The sequence below is a fragment of the Sinohyriopsis cumingii genome, chromosome 17, assembly GCF_028554795.1.
Source record: "Sinohyriopsis cumingii isolate HCF-2022 chromosome 17, ASM2855479v2, whole genome shotgun sequence".
Classification (NCBI taxonomy): Eukaryota; Metazoa; Mollusca; class Bivalvia; order Unionida; family Unionidae; genus Sinohyriopsis; species Sinohyriopsis cumingii.
Window position 1 is genome coordinate 46,750,108 of NC_142977.1, and position 17,464 is coordinate 46,767,571.

Genomic DNA, 17,464 nt, shown 5'->3' on the forward strand with positions numbered 1-17,464 from the left:
GTGCATGGCACTTGTTCTTCAGAATGTGGTGGAATTTGCAGAACAACAACAACGAAACATGAAAATACCTTGCACACCAGTGCTCAACCCATCAAGCTATATGTACAATATATTAGTGTATCGTGTTTGACATTTGGATTGCACACTATGAAATGTCTTGCTGTATGATTACATCTGACATTTATTGTTTTTGAATTGCTAATTAGATATTTGTATTAAATTTTACGGCATTAGAAAGTCCACATGTCAGCTGAATAACTCATGACATGATGATCATTTCTGCTAAGAGAAAGATTTACAGATTAATAAAATAAGGGTGAGGGCAGTTTTGACAATGAACAATTGTAATAATTCAGTCCTGCAGACAGTATTTATCTCTATTTACCATAATGTTGCTGGTTAACAGAAATTGATAATAATAATGATAATAATAATAATAATAATAATAATAATAATGAAAATAAGGGTGAGGGCAGGTTTAACTCTTCATAACTTTAATAATTCATCCCACATTATTTATCTACAGTTACCATAATATTGCTGGTTTAAAATATTAACAATAATAATAATAATAATAATAATAATAATAATAATATTATTATTATTATTATTATTATTATTATTATTATTATTATACGGCCAGCGTATTGAGGAGGCACGCATTCTTTCATGATGATGTATATCACCAGGCACGGAAGTCATTAAATTTGCTTCAATCAATTATTTTCATAACGCACTGGTTTTATTGTCAAAGCAAACATTTTAATTTCAGTTTATATGATAGCTAAACATGGATAATTATGGTTTAATATCATCTGCAAAAAGAACTATATTTATCCATGTAAAGCGTTCAGATCTTGGTTCTTGGTAATGTCTGCCTTCACTCGTCTCATTTTCGACCTCTATCTTTAACACCAGTTTTTCTTCTTTGTTTTACAAGTTTAGTTTAAATATGTTCTGTTGCCAAGAAGATCGCATGTATGGATACAGGGAAAAAGGATTGGAAACAAGTTTATCAACTAATAAATTTCTCACCATTATAAATATAAATAATTAATTAACAAGCATGCAAGCAAGAGTTCTTGAAAAAGTCAAGAAAGGCTACGTTCATTCACATGAAATGAGAGGGATGTAAGAAGGATAGGAGCGAAGAGATAGTGTTTGGTGCTGTACATACAGATTTAACTATAGTAATAATGGAATAAAACATATTCATATATTTTTGATCTTTTTGTTTCAGTAATAAATTTCTGCATTTCTTTGGATAGCAAAATGCCTGTTTCTGGTGGTAAGGTTTCTTCCCAAATAAAAGTGTACCGGCATCAATTTTAATACTCATTGCTGATTATCTGCGATAAAGCATTTTTTTTTGACTCATTATATAGCGTGCATTCCAAGAAAAAAATGATGGTCGTTTTCCATTGGAAATCCACAAGAACAGAAATGATTGGTGATGTGATGTGATGTGTGATGTGATTTGGATTTTTAACGTAACTTTAAAAAAATTTCAGTCATATCGCTACGATGTCTGCAGTGTGGCAGTTTATAGTGATGTCTAGCACTGGGGCATCATGCCGCAGACATGTAGCATGATGTCCCACCCAGTCACATTATCCTGACACCAGGCCGACCAGTCCTAACACTAACCTCTTAATGCTGAGCGCCTAGCGAGGCAGCTGTTAGTACCATTTTTGTAAGTCTTTGTTATGACTCGGCCGGGGATCGAACCCACAACCTCCCGCGTCCGAGGCGGACGCTCTAACCACTAGGCCACCGGGGCGGTAAATGATTGGTGATAAGATTATTCATAAATAAATCATAATTCAGCGAACTGCGTTTGTGTTTTAACCTGGTTGATATCTTGCCTATTACCAAATGCTTGGAACAGAATGCTCGCGAAAAGAGTGGGATTAAATCGGTTATATAATCCGTAGCCTCATTGTTGATAATATTTTTTAAACTGCAGATTTTGTATTCTTTGCTTTTCTGCAAGAGTACGCCACCCAGTCTTAGAATAACTCATTTTCCATGTACATAATCTATAATGTTTTAGTTTATGCCAAAGAAAGGTGTCATTATTGTTGTCAAAGGTTTTCGTTATTTCACGATCTACCATTCCCCACCAACATGCCATTCTTGAATTTGTTTATGAAGTTAATCGGTGGAACTCCTTGAAGCTAGATTGGACGGAAGAGAAGGGACGACTGTTTGTGAAATAAATGTAGAACAGAGAATGAAAGAATTCACCTTCAGCTTTTGAAAGCTGTGGCAGAACATATACTGGGCGATGTTTACCTGGATCTCATTTGCCTAGATTTGAGTTACAATCTTTTTTTTATTTATAAATAGCTGAAAGGCTTGCATTTTCCCACAATTTTGAAATTGTAACTATTCTTGATGATAGATTAATAATGTGTAGAATAATTAATAACTTCATCGCCAGATCTTCTGATGACGCTCATTGGCAAGACTTGTCTCAAGTTATTTCTTTAAAGACACATAATGTGGCAGGAAGGAAGGGAAGTAAATCTTACAGAGATAAATTTAATATTGTAAATCAATTAAAATTAAGCTTACATTTAAATTTTAAAAAAAAGAAACAGTTGAGAATAAGTTAAGTCTTGGCGGATATGATGTGATATTTTGTTTACACATATACAATCAAACTTTGATACACACACCTGACTCATTAGGCTTATCCAATGGATGATAAAAAGCGAGACACAGTCTACAGAAGATGGCAGACATACACGGTATAACGTAATGTACATACTGCGACGTAAGGACATTTGTTTCAATACTACACGTGCGTGTTGCAAGGAACGTTTCGTTCAGTCAGGATATTAAAAAAAATCTTTGCGTAAGTGTCTCGCTTTTCGAAGCTAAGCCGCTTTCCATTGATAGGTTGTAAAATCATGTCTTTTCTTTGCGAATCAAAGCATATCAGTATTTCGGAAATTTTGGGTAATGTCGGTTACGTTTTGAGTGAGGACGGCAGCTGGACCTTCTTTCGATCGGACAGTGTTGAGAACCAACGTTTTGCAATCATAAATTCATATTTTTTGATAATTTTAAAAGATCGTACTTTCCCTGCCCATTTTGTACCCATTGCTTGGTATATTTAAAATCCAGATATGAAGGATCCGGTTTGTATTTAATAAATCTTGAAAACCCCATTTTCTCTGCTTTCATTCTTTTTTCTTCTCTTCATTGTTTACTAATTACTGAGTTTATAAAAGAGAGAAACACAAAAGTTGACACTGGTATTAAATGCACCAGGTACGTATGCGGATGTCTTTTAAGATTAAAGGAACGACCTTGCTAGCGTCGTTAATCCAACTCTTTATTGATTATAGCAGCAATGTAAGAAAATTGGTGAGATTATATGAATTACATTTATTGTACGTACAAAAGTATGAACAATGTATTTTGTTAAAGATTTTCTTCCTACTGTTTTACCTTAATGTCTGAGTTTACATTTACATTTCCAACACTCTCATGATCGACTATCCCGGATTTTGTTCTGACTTTATCGTACGAAACAAAACAAAAATGGGCTGAACCCAACACGGTGGCAATCTGCTCCGTAAGCATCCGCTAGCCTGCTGCCAGAGATTTTCTGTAAATAAGTTGATTTCTGATTTTGGTGCAGACATAACAAAAAGTTTTTAGTTCAAATTTAATAAACGCAAATAGAGTGGAAAAAATGCATTGTGGTTTTTCATTCAAAATACGTACGACTACCTTGCAGTCTATATTTCAATACATGTACTCTCTTCAGTTTGAAATAATGTTAAACAATCCGACACTCAATCCACTCAATAATTCAAAATGAAAATTTATAGATCTAGAAACTTTTGATGACTTGATATCTTTAGATGCATATTTTTCTGTAGTACTGTTTCAAAACACTCATATATATATATATATATATATATATATATATATATATATATATATATATATATATATATATATAACACCAGGATGCAAAGTCCTGAGCATTTGTTTTCTTATTTGGTCACTTTGTGAAAGAGTCTTTAAAATAATCATCATACTTGCTACTTGCCTACTTACCCAACTACATACACAGCAGACCGACGAGCCCATTATCCACCTATGTAACTAACAAATTAACTAACCTACCTATCTACTTATGGACTGACAGACTCACTCACGAATGAACCAAATGACTAACGAACTGACTGAATGACTAACGCGTTGATTAAATAAAAAATTATTATAATAAGAAGGTTAGAGAAATAGCGGAAGGTAAGTTATTTTGTCATTAATATGTCGTTTCAGTTATCGTTAATGGCAACCTTACATTGCCTGGCGAAACATGCCCGTTCGGACCTCCCTTAAGGTCAGGATTCAACCTGTATACCTGTGGAAGTGCTGGATACTGTCCTTTGTTATACACGTGCAATTTACAATATGGATTATGTTGCCCAGAAAGTAAGTTTAAAGATACCATTTCTTAATAATATTGGTCTTCTTCACCGTAGTGTTTACTTGATCTCATCTTTCGACTACAAGAACAGACTTAAAGACTTAATAATGTTTACTTAGTCAACATGTTTTTGTTTTCTAATTTCATAGTGTTTGTTTTTGTGATCTTCCCATTGTATAAATTTTAATGTGTTATCTAATATTGTAAACCACTTAGAGCTTCTAAAGATTAGGTACTCTACTAAGTCCACATTATTATTATTATTATTATTATTATTATTATTATTATTATTATTATTATTAAGCCCATATAACAATAATAATAATAATAATAATAATAATAATAATAATAATAATTATTATTATTATTATTATTATTATTATTATTATTATTATTCCACATTAGTAGAAGTAGTAGTAGGGGTAGATGATACATAAATATATAATGAAAGCAATACAAAGAATAAAGCTCGAATTATTGCAACCCACAAGGAGACAATAGCGAGTTGTTTGTGACTTGAGGCTTACGTATTCGTGACATTTATTTGCTAATTTAAATATGTTCATCTTAATATATGTCGGTCATGCCTGCCTCCAAAATTGCAACGATATTGTCTAACCTCAATAACTAAATTTAACTAAACCACTCATTCTTTAAAGATTTATATAAAACTTCCAAAATATCAGTGTTACTATATAAATTTGTTTAGTTTTCGTAATCTAGGACTAATAATCTCATATAACTTATTTATTTTTCTTTTCAGTGCCAAGGTCAACCAACTGTATCTCCCTATCAATTGGACAAATATGTGTGACGTATATGCCAAATAGACCAATCATTGACTAGCACATTTTGAAGTGGTTGGAGATGCAGACTTTTAATTCTCTGGTTTTTTATTAATTCTGCGGAATTCATAATCTTTGGACCCGTGACACAGTCTGTAGTTATGTGACAGGATACATGAACTAATAGATAATTAAAAAGAGACAATATTAATTATGTGACACAAAAAATAGAAGAAAAAAGATTTACTAGCTAAATATATACAAATTTCATTATGGGTCAAGTCTGAACGAAGACGGTTAAAAAAAAATCAAAGAAAGAGTTACAGTTCATTTCTTGTAGCATAGTGGAACAACATTTTATGATGTAGTCACAAATAACTCTTTGCTTTTGCTATAGACGTAATACATGCATAACTGGGCGTGCCAATCTTGAGAATCTTGCAAATTTTATTTATTGTTCTATCTTTAATATATCTGAATAAAAGATAAGACTCACAATCAAGACTTACAAGAAAAACGTGACAGTAATTATAAAAAATAAATAATAATGTATTCAAGAAAGAAGAGGACTCTAGATACACTGCGTAATGTGTGTCTAGGCAGACCAAAAAGTTTACCTAATTACAATGTTTGTTACTAGTTATATATAATATATGCATTACCCGCTAAAGACTGACGCACGCATGCACACACACACACGCACGCACAACACATACAAACACACACATACACAAACAACTATAAATATGATGGCTCAAAATTTTGATAACTGCACGTGGAAAATATCAGTTTCTCTACGCTTCGACCCTTAGGGAAGATCTCCCCTAGGGAAAAATAAGGAACATGAAGCAACAGACATACAGACACAGTCACGCACAATTAGTAACACGAGTAGAGAAGTACGTATTACATATTATTATTTACATTTTGGCACATGGAAAAAAATATTCAAAATAATGGCGAGAAATATAACAAATTAAAAGAAGAACGTACCACACGTCTATGATCTAATTATCTATGAATAAGGTGAACACGTTTGGCTGCAAGCTAGCAGCTCTTTGGCGTGACCTAATTATCTATTAATAAGGCGCGCACGTTTGGTTGCAAGCTTGCAGCTGATTGGCGTGATCTAGTTATCCATGAATTAGACGAACGCGTGGGGTTCTAAGTTTGCAGCTGATTGGCTTGAGCTAGTCATCATTGTATTAGACATAGGCGTTAGGATACATGGTAGCACCTGCTTGGCGTGATCTAGTTATCTCCATCATTGCCAGAAAATCGTATTTCATAGGGCGTCATCTGTAGCTATCTAAGATATTTATTTCATAGCTTTTGCATTCCAGACATTATTTTCATTATGAGAAACAAATATATAAACGAATTTACATCGTAAGGGAAGGTAGCGGAGACACTGAGAAATAAATGGATCACTTTAACAGTATGGAACATTTGCTGTTGAATATGTTTGCTTTTCATTTTGTTGAAAATTCTCGACAAAAACTGTTAATTTGTTTTATTCTTTTAAGTTAGCACCAAACCTTTGCAAACTTCAAAACTATTTAATCAATTATGAGGCGGCGAAAAGCTACATCTTCGAATATTAGCATATTTGTTTAGAAACTAAACTAATAGTGACTATATGACCTCTGCTGTCAATTTCATGTAGGTTACGAGAGTTGTATAGTCATGTGACTCGGAATGCAAATAGCCAGATCCAGGTCAAATTTCAGCAACGAAGTACTTTCGTCTCGTCTGTCAGCGGATCAAAGACATGACGAATGCTATGCTCATGATTTTTGAGAAAATAAATCATATTCCTATCGATTTCATGCAGGTATATTTCGATGAACCTACACCCGAACATAAATGTCCAAATGTCAAAAATGGGGTGGCAAGGGTCAGAGGAAACTCGGACTACTAAACTAGCAACGGCCCTAGAAGTTTTGCTATTGCCGTTGCAGTTATCAACGATCGAAATTTCCGGAATCTGAGACTGAGATTTACTTTTGCTCTATAAAACAGAAAGGTTTGATAACACATGAACAGTCTTTGAGGTGGTGAAAACTAGCTAAACCTGGCAAAACAAAAACTTACAACAACGATCTTAGGATGAGCAAACACTTACCCTCGTACGCGCCAGAAACGGAAATACAAGTAGATTATTTGGTATCGAGGCAATTGAAGTAATGTCCTTTGTCCAAGGACATTGTAGCCGAAATATTAGGTTCATTATATTTAAAGAGGTGGATGAAAATACATAAAACTGTACAAAAATGAGACAAATATTCTAGCGAAGTTTTAAGAGCCAGAGCTTACAGATTAGAGATTTTATAGACAAACATAAATTGTACACACTCTTTGTAGTACCTGCGGCCACGTCACTACTTCAAAAACTGAGTTATTTTATAATTGAATTCCCGTAGCTGAGAAGTTCTGTACGCAGACGAGAAGCCCTGTATCTGTTTGCAGTGGTCATAGGTCTTAATCCCCACCACGATGTGTATTATTAGTGTTAGCACAACTATGCTAAAGAATGATTTGCGACTTATCGACTACATAACCTAATAATGTTTAGTGTTGTTTCTTAATTTGGATTGATAATGCCTTAAGTGAAAAAAATTACAGCGTTTTGGCCAAAATAACTTCATGTATGCAATCTCCATCCCCTGCCAAAAAAGCAACTGGTATCAAACAATTATATATATATATATATATATATATATATATATATATATATATATATATATATATATATATATATATATATATAAAACTGTAAATATACACCAGACACAACGGAAACGAGGGATTATGGGCTCGTGTGTGTAGGCAAGGCGATGGGTGCCGTTTACGTTTACCCGCGGACCTGGGTTTGAATCTCCGTAGAGTACAAATTTAAAAAAAATTCTCTAACCTGTATATATATTAATAGCTTAGCGTTTCTACTACTAGTAGTTTTTGATAATTGTAAAAGTTAGTCCTCAAAGCTAACTGTATCGTGTAAATAAGTCGGAATAGGCGGTAAAAGTAATATCAGAAGGATAGAAGAGGAAGACGACATGAACAACCCTAGCTCCAAGTACCAGTTCTACTAGCAGCAACTACAACAGTAGTATAATCACCATCATAGCAAATAATAATAATAATGATAATAATAATGTGCATTTGTTCATACAATTTTTCTTGCTCTCTAAATAATATGCTCTGACAATTTACAAAACGAATATTTCAATGCTGACATGTGGTTTTATTTATACCATACCTTACCAATACGTTATGCTACATATTCATGGTAAAGCTATAGGATATGAACCTGATTCAAGTAATTTTGTGATAATTATAATCATATCACTTATCATTGTGTATAAAGTGACTGACGATGTCGATGGGGATTGGAAATATGATAGTAGAGTTTTTCTCGGCTGATATTGTGCTGAGTGTCTGCAAGTATCGAAGTTGTAATGCCGCTTTGGATTGGGTCATGATTTCTGCAGCTTCTTTGAGAGCCTTGGCGGCCTTCTGTTCTCCTTCTGCTGCGATTACCTGAAGAAAAAAATGTCATTGAGAAAGAAAAATAAATGCTACTACTATTCTGAAACAAAAAGAATAACGATGAAAACAACAACAACTACTACTACTACGATGAAGACAACAAAAGGAACAGTAACAACTACTGCTATTATTCCTACTACAACCACTATCACTACTCGTAAAATTAAAAATCTAGAATTTTTCAAATTTTACAATCCCCCAATTCAATAACGAAAAATCCTTAGCTACACCACTACCAACTGGATTGCACATCGTTATCACTAACATTCAATTACGAACATAAACATTCCAACTGATGGTTCAACATTTATTTCATAATTTTACATTTACAATATATGTAGTACTAAATATTTCAATACCAGATTACCTTAGCTCGAGCCTCTCTGGATGCCTCAGCCTCGGCCGCCATTGCTCTTTGAAGCTGAACAGGAAGCCGGACATCTTTGCTGCCGGAAGAAAGTACTAACCTTAATGGTTTCATATCAAAAATATAAGGAGATGTCTCACAGCGACAAAAGAACTGTAAAATCTACACGATATAGTCTAATTCGTTCAAAATCGAAATATTTACTACAAGCAATTCTCCGATTTAAATTTTATAATAATGGTGCTTCGTTAATGGAAGTACTGTTATTTTTAATTTTGGTCTTTCTGTAATTGAGATCTTTGCTTAAGAATATTCTTTTGAAGTTAGGACGCGATTCTCGTGATCATAGCGTTATTATTGACTGACACAATATCGTATGATTTACTATAATCATGATGATGCATTTTCGTGACGTTATGATGTTTTCCTTGCCGTCATTTTCTTGAAATTACATTTTCAGCATCCTGAAAATAATCAGAACTTTACGTATAACCATGTAATAAAATAATTATACAGCTTTAATGAGGTGAGTCGCATAAACCATTAGACATATTATGATGATCTCCACTTAGCTTAGGTCAGTATGAAATTTACAACTTTATACAATTTGTTTTCACCTTATCAGTGTCAATAATTCTATAGCATTTTCATTCCAATCATTCTATTTAAATGTTGTAAGATCTGAAGAAAAATAAAAATAAAATAAAGAAACATGTTTCCTGAAATTTTCACGCGGTCTACAATTTCCTTATATCCACTAAAAAGGTAATTCTCCCTCTCTCTCTCTTATATATATATATATATATATATATATATATATATATATATATATATATATATATATATATATATAGCCAGACAGCCATAAATCCATCCATCCATGCATTGGCAACTGGGCGAAATCTTAAGATAACGCGCATCATCTTTACAGTCGTCCAGTTGATAAAACATTTTGTTTCCATTTATATGTTTCCCCTATCTCACATATTTACTTATTTAACGAGATGGAACAACAACAAAAACAACAAAATACTAGTGTGCAATCCAAGAATGGGCTTGTTTCCATTTGCAAAACATTTTCATGACGTCGCGAGATACTGACGATGTTTTTGTACAGTAGACTCCTCCAAGGTATGGATAATGGACAAGTCAGTACACATACCAGACTGTGCACATTTGAGCGAAGCTGCGTTCGTTTCGTAGGCCTTTCCTATTTCATTTTCATACATATACAGATATTCTACAGTGCATGTTATGAAAAATTCTATTCAACCAGAAGTTTGTATGAAAATCCAAGCTGAGTTTCGGAGAAAAGCAGAAGACACTGAATGAATTAGACTGATCCAGTCCTCACTTTCCTACAAAGCAGTTTTGTTACCAATGTGGTACATACACATCAGTGAAACAAAATCTATTTGGTCTAGCGCGTTGTCAGCCAGCTCATGCGTATGCCTGACGTCACAATAATTTTAGTCCAAACATATTTTATAGCCAAGAAGATTACAAATGATTCGAAACAAGTTTTTCAACTTACTCATTCCTTTCCGTCAAAAACATAATTATCTAATTAATGAGCATGTATGCAAGAGTCTTGGGGAAAAGAGTCAAGATAGATGACGCACACACATGTAATGAAATGAGAATGAAGTAAAGAAAAGAGCCGAGGGATATTGTTTAGTGTGATTTGGCAGGTAAAACTTGTACTGCAGCAGACCTAAAGTAACAAAAGTGATTATATTTGTGTGAATCTTTTAGTATAAATTACAAATTTCTGGATTTCTTTTTGTAGCAAAATGTTTTCTTCTGCTCTGCAAAGTTCGATGAAAAAGTATATCAGAATCAATATTAATATTTTATTTACTGATGATCTGTGGAGGAAACGCCATTCTTGAGTTAACAAATAGTCCCCATTCACAATGGTCGCTTTCTATTTGAGAACCTCAAAAACATTAACGATCAGAGAGATACGCTTATTTCTAAAAAAAGCCGTAACTGAGAGAACACTATTTGTGTCTTATATGACTTAACATCAAAGAGATTCACCTATTATTAAATGTTAAATAACTGGGAGAAAAACGTTTGCACTCTGAGCAGCAGAGGGGGCGAATCGGACATTTTGTCCAATCGTCATTTGGCTTAATTAATACCTTCTGCACTCAGCGGATCCAGCGTCGTCAGCGCCTGGTAAAAAAAAAACGACGTCGTCGTCGGGGGGGGGGGGGGGGGGGGGGTAAATCGAACGTCATTTGGTTTAATATACCTTCTGCACTCAGCGATCCCAGCGTTGTCAGCGTCGGGTAAACATAACGACGACCGCGTCGATGTCATCGCCCCCTCTGCTGCTAAGAGGCTATTTACAATGAAGATCTTTATGATCTTACAATTTAACCGAATATTTGGTCAAGTCCGATACGATATCGTGTCCGAGGATCATGTAAATTTATCGTTACAAATCCATGTGGGGTCGACTGAGCATGACTAAAAAAGTTTCGAAAAACGTTAAAGTCCATGTCACCGCCGCACCATGTCTGCCAAATATTTCGTAGCGTGTGTGTATCAACGCCGTTGAATACAGCAAGAATATTACAGTTGTCTCTGATTACTTTTGGAATCTGAGTGTATCGTTGAGTGACATATATCACGTCAGTGTTTTTATGCCTGCCTCTGGAAAATATCCTAGCTGGGTTTTTTTGATTGTCTAACATAACATCATCGTACACGACTAGATTGTTAACGTCGCCATCAATATCATCGATGCCTGGTGCATCATTGATATCTGTAATAAACTCAATAACATTTTTTTCAGCGATCGCTGATGCATTCTCGTTGAAATCTTTCAACACCTCGTAGCATCGTTGATCATCTACGCTAGGAGCAACCAAATACAACTTATCCCACTTCATCCATCTTATTATTAAATTAAGTAACAATTGCGTCTTGCCGGATCCAGATGGTCCGATGATAATCATCCGGATCGAGTTTGGTAACGCTGCAACATGCTTAACTGGTTCTCTTGTTTTAGTCGCCGAAAAATCAATTATATTCATATCTCTATACATAAATTATGGATCTATATTGTGTGAAGTGCAGAGTGCGTACTGGCACAAATGATATGACAACCGTTACAACAAGAAATAATAGATCGGCGCTTACTGGTAAGTGTGTACAATGCGGTGTAAAGAAATTTAGATTTATTTCTATTAGACCCGGAGATGTTTTAAAAAAAAGCGAGGAGGTGATATTGCAGCCAAGTTATCAAAACTCCCCGGAACCCCGTGGGCAAAGTATCCAGGAGAAAAACACCTCCCAGGATATAGCTACTGTGGCCCCGGAACGCGATTAGATATCAGACTCGATGATCAAAATCAGCCCAAACCCGGTGAGTATCCAATAAACGCTATCGATAAGGCGTGTCATGCTCATGATGTTGCTTACTACAAAAGTAGCGATCTGCAACAGCGTCATATCGCGGACGTAAAATTAATTCACGCGCTAAATGCTATTCCTGATAAATCCTTCAAAGAAAAATTGGCTTCATGGTTGGTAAAATCGGCTATGAAAGGTAAATTAATGATTGGAAGCGGAGCTTCTCGCGCTGGTAATTGAAAACGCTAGCGTTTATAATAACAACATGGAATCCATCTATTATTCTCCGAGAGGATACTGGAACGGGAAGGCCGCAATTGGTAAGCTTGCAAGCGCTGCAAAAGTAACGAGGGCCGTTGCGGCTAATTGGTTATCCAAACAGGCTATATGGCAAATCTATCTACCACCGCCTAAACAAATCAACTTTTCGCGCTTTGATGTCATCGTACCTAATGAAGTTCATCAGGCTGATATACTATTTCTGCCGCATGACAAAGGTTACAAATACGCGCTAACCGTAGTTGATGTTGCGAGTCGATACAAACAAGCGGAGCCGTTGAAAACAAAGTCAGCAACTGAAGTGGCCAATGCGTTTGAGCGGATTTATCGAAGAGGTCCTCTGCGCTGGCCAAATCTATTACAAGTTGATCCTGGTAGTGAATTTCGCGGCGCTGTTTTTTCAACGCTGAAACATCATAGCGTCGCGGTACGACGAGGTCATACTGCGCTACATCGTGATCAGGCAATTGTTGAACGATTCAATCGGACTCTTGCTGAACGGTTATTTGGGTATCAATACGCGAAGGAATTTATCCAAGAAAAACGATCTTGTGAATGGGTCAAAAGGTTGCCAGGCGTAATTGCAGCGTTAAATAACGAGATTACCCGAGCAATCAACATGAAGCCCAGCGACGCGATTAAATACGAGTATATACCCGGAAGATCAAAAATAGATAGCGTTTCCAAGCCGATTCTCGGCGATGTCACTGTTAGATATCTGTATGAACCAGGAGAGCTTGAAGGCGGTAAAAAAAGAGCTACTGATCCTATCTGGAGTGTTACCACACATAACATATCAACGATAACACGATCAACTAATAGACCACCGATTTATAGACTGGATTCAACTGCCCCACAGCGGGGGTTTACACGCGAGCAACTACAAGTGATACCTGACGATACTCAATTGCCCCCGCGTGGTCTTAACTAGCGCCGTTGCGTCTATTGCACTCAAGACAGGTCAATCTCACATTGTTTTTGACATGACCGAGACTGTTATCGATCCTGTCCACGGTAAATTGGCGAGCGTCTTTATCCGAATAACGCCAACGCATTACACAATTACAACTCGCGCAGTGATTATTCTGTTGTTGTCGTAACGCAATTATTAATTCGGCATCAATATCAAAACGCCGCTGTTTTTTTTATCCTGTTGGCGGTAACCCGAGAGTTTTCTGTCAATGACGCTTGCATCGATGGTGACTCCGTCACTGACTCCGTCACAGGCTTCGTCACTGACTCCGTCAACAACAATTCTTCGAAGCTGATTTATTCTCCGTACTCGGGACACCGCAAGATAAACTAGATTTGACCATTCGATGCGATTATCAACCATCCAAACAATTGTGTCCGTGATGGTTAGTCCCTGCGAGGAATGTATTGTCGTTGCGTATCCTAGCGTCCACGGGGATTTATCAGCACGTAGCGCGTCCTCGACGACGCTGATATCAACGAGCACGATATCATTTAGCACGAGAATTTGTTTTTTTGTCCCTGACGCTGTCGGGGCCGGGATTTCAACTTCAATGTTCTGCCGCCGTGTATCCACGGGTCTATAACATAACGGCACTGGACGCGTTGGAAACTTTTCCTTATGCAACGTAAACAACTTCCGCTGAAGTGTGTCTCTGACTATCTTTCTACTCGCTACAATCAAATCATTTGGTCTCCATGTTTCCCAGAATTCATTTAAAGGCGTTTCCGGAATCACCTCGCGGATTATTTCACACTGAATTCTATCCGGCTGTAATCTGATTAATTTTTTAACCTCGCGCAGTTGTTCATCAAGTGCTCGGTAATCAGTATCGGTTTCTTCATAATAGTCCACAAAGCCCTTTAACCAATCATGTGGACCCTCGCCGACAAATGGTGGTGGTTGGCCATGGTCGCCACACATTATCACCGCTGTATTCGCGCGCAGCAACCACTCAAGAAACATTTGTAAAACATCTAACGAAACAGTACATATCTCATCCCAGATGATAACCTCAGGAATAAATTTTTCCCCCATTCGATCAGGAGTCCACTCACCGCCGCTGTATCGAAAAAAGCTGTGATAAGTAACGGCGTCAACATTTCGTTGTTTTATCTCTCGCGCTAGTCTATGGGTCGGTGTAAGCACGATTATACTTGCCCGCGTTCGAAATAATTCAATTGCCCGAGTCGTCTTTCCTGACCCGCCACAGCCGCTTAAATAAACTGTTTTATATCTACAAATTGGATCAGAACACGGTGGTGCATTAGACCATTCTGATAGATCATTACCGCGTAGGTAATTGTTTTCAACGGTGACATCTGCTGACGGGGAATAATCGCGTCGTATTTCATTTTTAATTCTCCATGTGCCCCAACTCTCGTCCGGACTAGTAAACTCGGCTATGTTTTCCTTATACTTTACGTCAATATAAAATGAATCAACGGCTACTCTAACCGTGGTGTCAGGAAATCTATTTATCATCGAGAATAAATTTATGCAAGCATAACCCAGCATAGACGCCCTCAAATGCGGGTATGCTGGGCTGTCTCCGTCGCTGTAGGTAACAACTGTACCCAACCTTGTTCCATTGGACAAGAAAGCTGTTTCACAGTTCACGTATCTATTTTTCGCCACTGCGTCTTTGATTACGAAATCATATTCTGCGTCATCTATAATCAGCCGTGAGCAATATCGTTTGTAGTCGCAGTTTTTTCCACCTTGTGTGAACTTACCAATTATTCTTCTACCGAGATCTTTTGCCTCGCGGTTTCGTTGGTTGAATATCCTCCTGGACCATTCGATGATATATTCCTCGTCGGCATCAATCTGTTTTCTGGATTCGTCAATTATACTATCTAGACGCTCCGGTTCTGGTAACCAGACTTCAGTCTGTGCCCGGTATGATATAATCGCGTCACTGACAATCAACGATACAAGCATGCTAGAATCAATCATATACCGTAGCAGCGCTATTGGCAGCCACTTCTTTTCAGACATGTGTCTACCGATCCAAATATAGCAACAGCGATGAAGTCCTGCCGCGAATTCAAATGATACTATGCGAGCGAATCCGGTTAAATCAAAATCAGGCAGTGGTCCATTAATAGCAACACGAGTCATTTCATGTCTGGGGTGTCCAAATCGTTTGAAATACTCAGCGGCGGATCCATACCCGAGAAAACTCGCTGGATAACAGGCAACCATATCAACGGAAATCATAGCGTCGCGGCTGTATTCAGTGTTCCATAGTCCACCGTGATAATATTCCAAACAACTGGATTGTACATTTGGTAGAAATTCCTTGCGTGTTGGACTCCACGCATTTTTCCTTGCTGCAACATGAGCCGCAACCGATAGAATCGTGAAACAATTTGTTAGCAGTTGTTCATCATGCTCTTCAAATTCCATGGCGGTTTTTTTCATCTTGTTGTGAAACGCTTCAGTGCGGTATAATTCACCGTTTGGTCTTACAAACTGATCAAAGGTATCCGTATCGTTTTCAGCGCTGCGAAGTAACCACACTGATACAGGGTCGTTTTTACACAAATAAGCGATAGCATCAAATAGTTTCCTCTCCGCGAGAAAACCATCTTGTATAAATTCCCCCGGGATATACTTTACCGTTCTATCCCGTGGAAACACTGTGATCGCGGGCGTCCACGCGTGTTCGTTATGATCAATAATTTTGATTGGGGCTCCCTTTGATTTATACTTTGATTCGTGTAATACTTCACCGGTTATCGTTGTAACGGTTATTGGAAATCTCAGCGACGTTTCTAATCTCGCTATGTCGCTGATGGTTGCTCCACGCTCGCGCACTGTCTCCTCCCACCGGTTGATTTTGCTACGTCGTAAATCAGTCAACTTGTTTCCTCGACATGCATTTGTAAAATGCTCTATTATTCGTTCTGCTACACAATTTATCCCCGTTGACTGTTTCATCGGCGCTAGTTTTCCGATATCAGGTTTCTTATTTAACGGGTATATTCCATAAACAACTGCTGTTTCAGGATACGCTCGTTCATAGTATGGTCTGTCAATTCCGGTTAACAGCCCCGGCTTGGAGTCGCGGCTAACAATGACTGTTTTCTTGTCGCTGAGAACTGGTTCAAATTTATCACGTATGATCCAATTACCTGATTCCACCCGGACAATGAATTTTACTCTAAAGAAATACTTGCTGGAGCCAAGTTGTGATATTATCGTTGCTGCGCGGTTGTCGTTCATGGTAGCATCAACAACACCATCAATTCAAAATGTTGACCAACTATGAGATGCACCATCACGCTTGAATTCATCGATACAATCGCGTATTTTATTCAACAGGGTTTTATCGTTTATTAACGCTTTTGGTGTGTCCTTGAGGACTCTATCGAGATTGAATTTAATATTTTTCCAGGGCTTAATTGCTGCTAATCTCTCGAACTCATCCATATAATTAAAACAAGTATTTAAATAAAAGAATATAGTATAATGAATCACTGCAAATGGTTAATGATTGGGTCGATAACCCCGTGCAATAAATCATGTAGAGGTGAATTCTGCGGGTATCATTTACAAAGCGTTCGTAATGGTTCTCTTGGCCCCCTCCCGTGCTTGGTTTGTTACGTTGGTGTAAGAGGAAAATCGCAGTTGTGTATCAATTGTGGCGGAAAGCGATACAGAGAGTTAAAACGTTATTACGA

General features: G+C 36.9%; 2 protein-coding genes across 2 annotated transcripts in view; one reads left to right on the forward strand and one right to left on the reverse strand.

The window, feature by feature from the left end:
* LOC149778541 (uncharacterized) overlaps positions 1–5,736 on the forward strand; it is a 63,885-nt gene extending 58,149 nt beyond the window's left edge. Inside the window, exons 6-7 of the mRNA XM_089939441.1 lie at positions 4,306–4,458; positions 5,217–5,736. Coding sequence (XP_089795567.1) covers positions 4,306–4,458; positions 5,217–5,299 — 236 coding nt within the window. The 3' untranslated portion in view covers positions 5,300–5,736. The remainder of the gene's footprint in view (positions 1–4,305; positions 4,459–5,216) is intronic.
* Positions 5,737–8,470: 2,734 nt separating this feature from the next.
* The window catches only part of LOC149778543 (band 7 protein AGAP004871-like), a 69,189-nt gene continuing 60,195 nt past the window's right edge, over positions 8,471–17,464 (reverse strand). Inside the window, exons 7-8 of the mRNA XM_089939442.1 lie at positions 9,158–9,236; positions 8,471–8,781 (exon numbers count right to left, since the gene is read on the reverse strand). Of these exons, the coding sequence (XP_089795568.1) occupies positions 8,587–8,781; positions 9,158–9,236 (274 nt within the window). The 3' untranslated portion in view covers positions 8,471–8,586. The remainder of the gene's footprint in view (positions 8,782–9,157; positions 9,237–17,464) is intronic.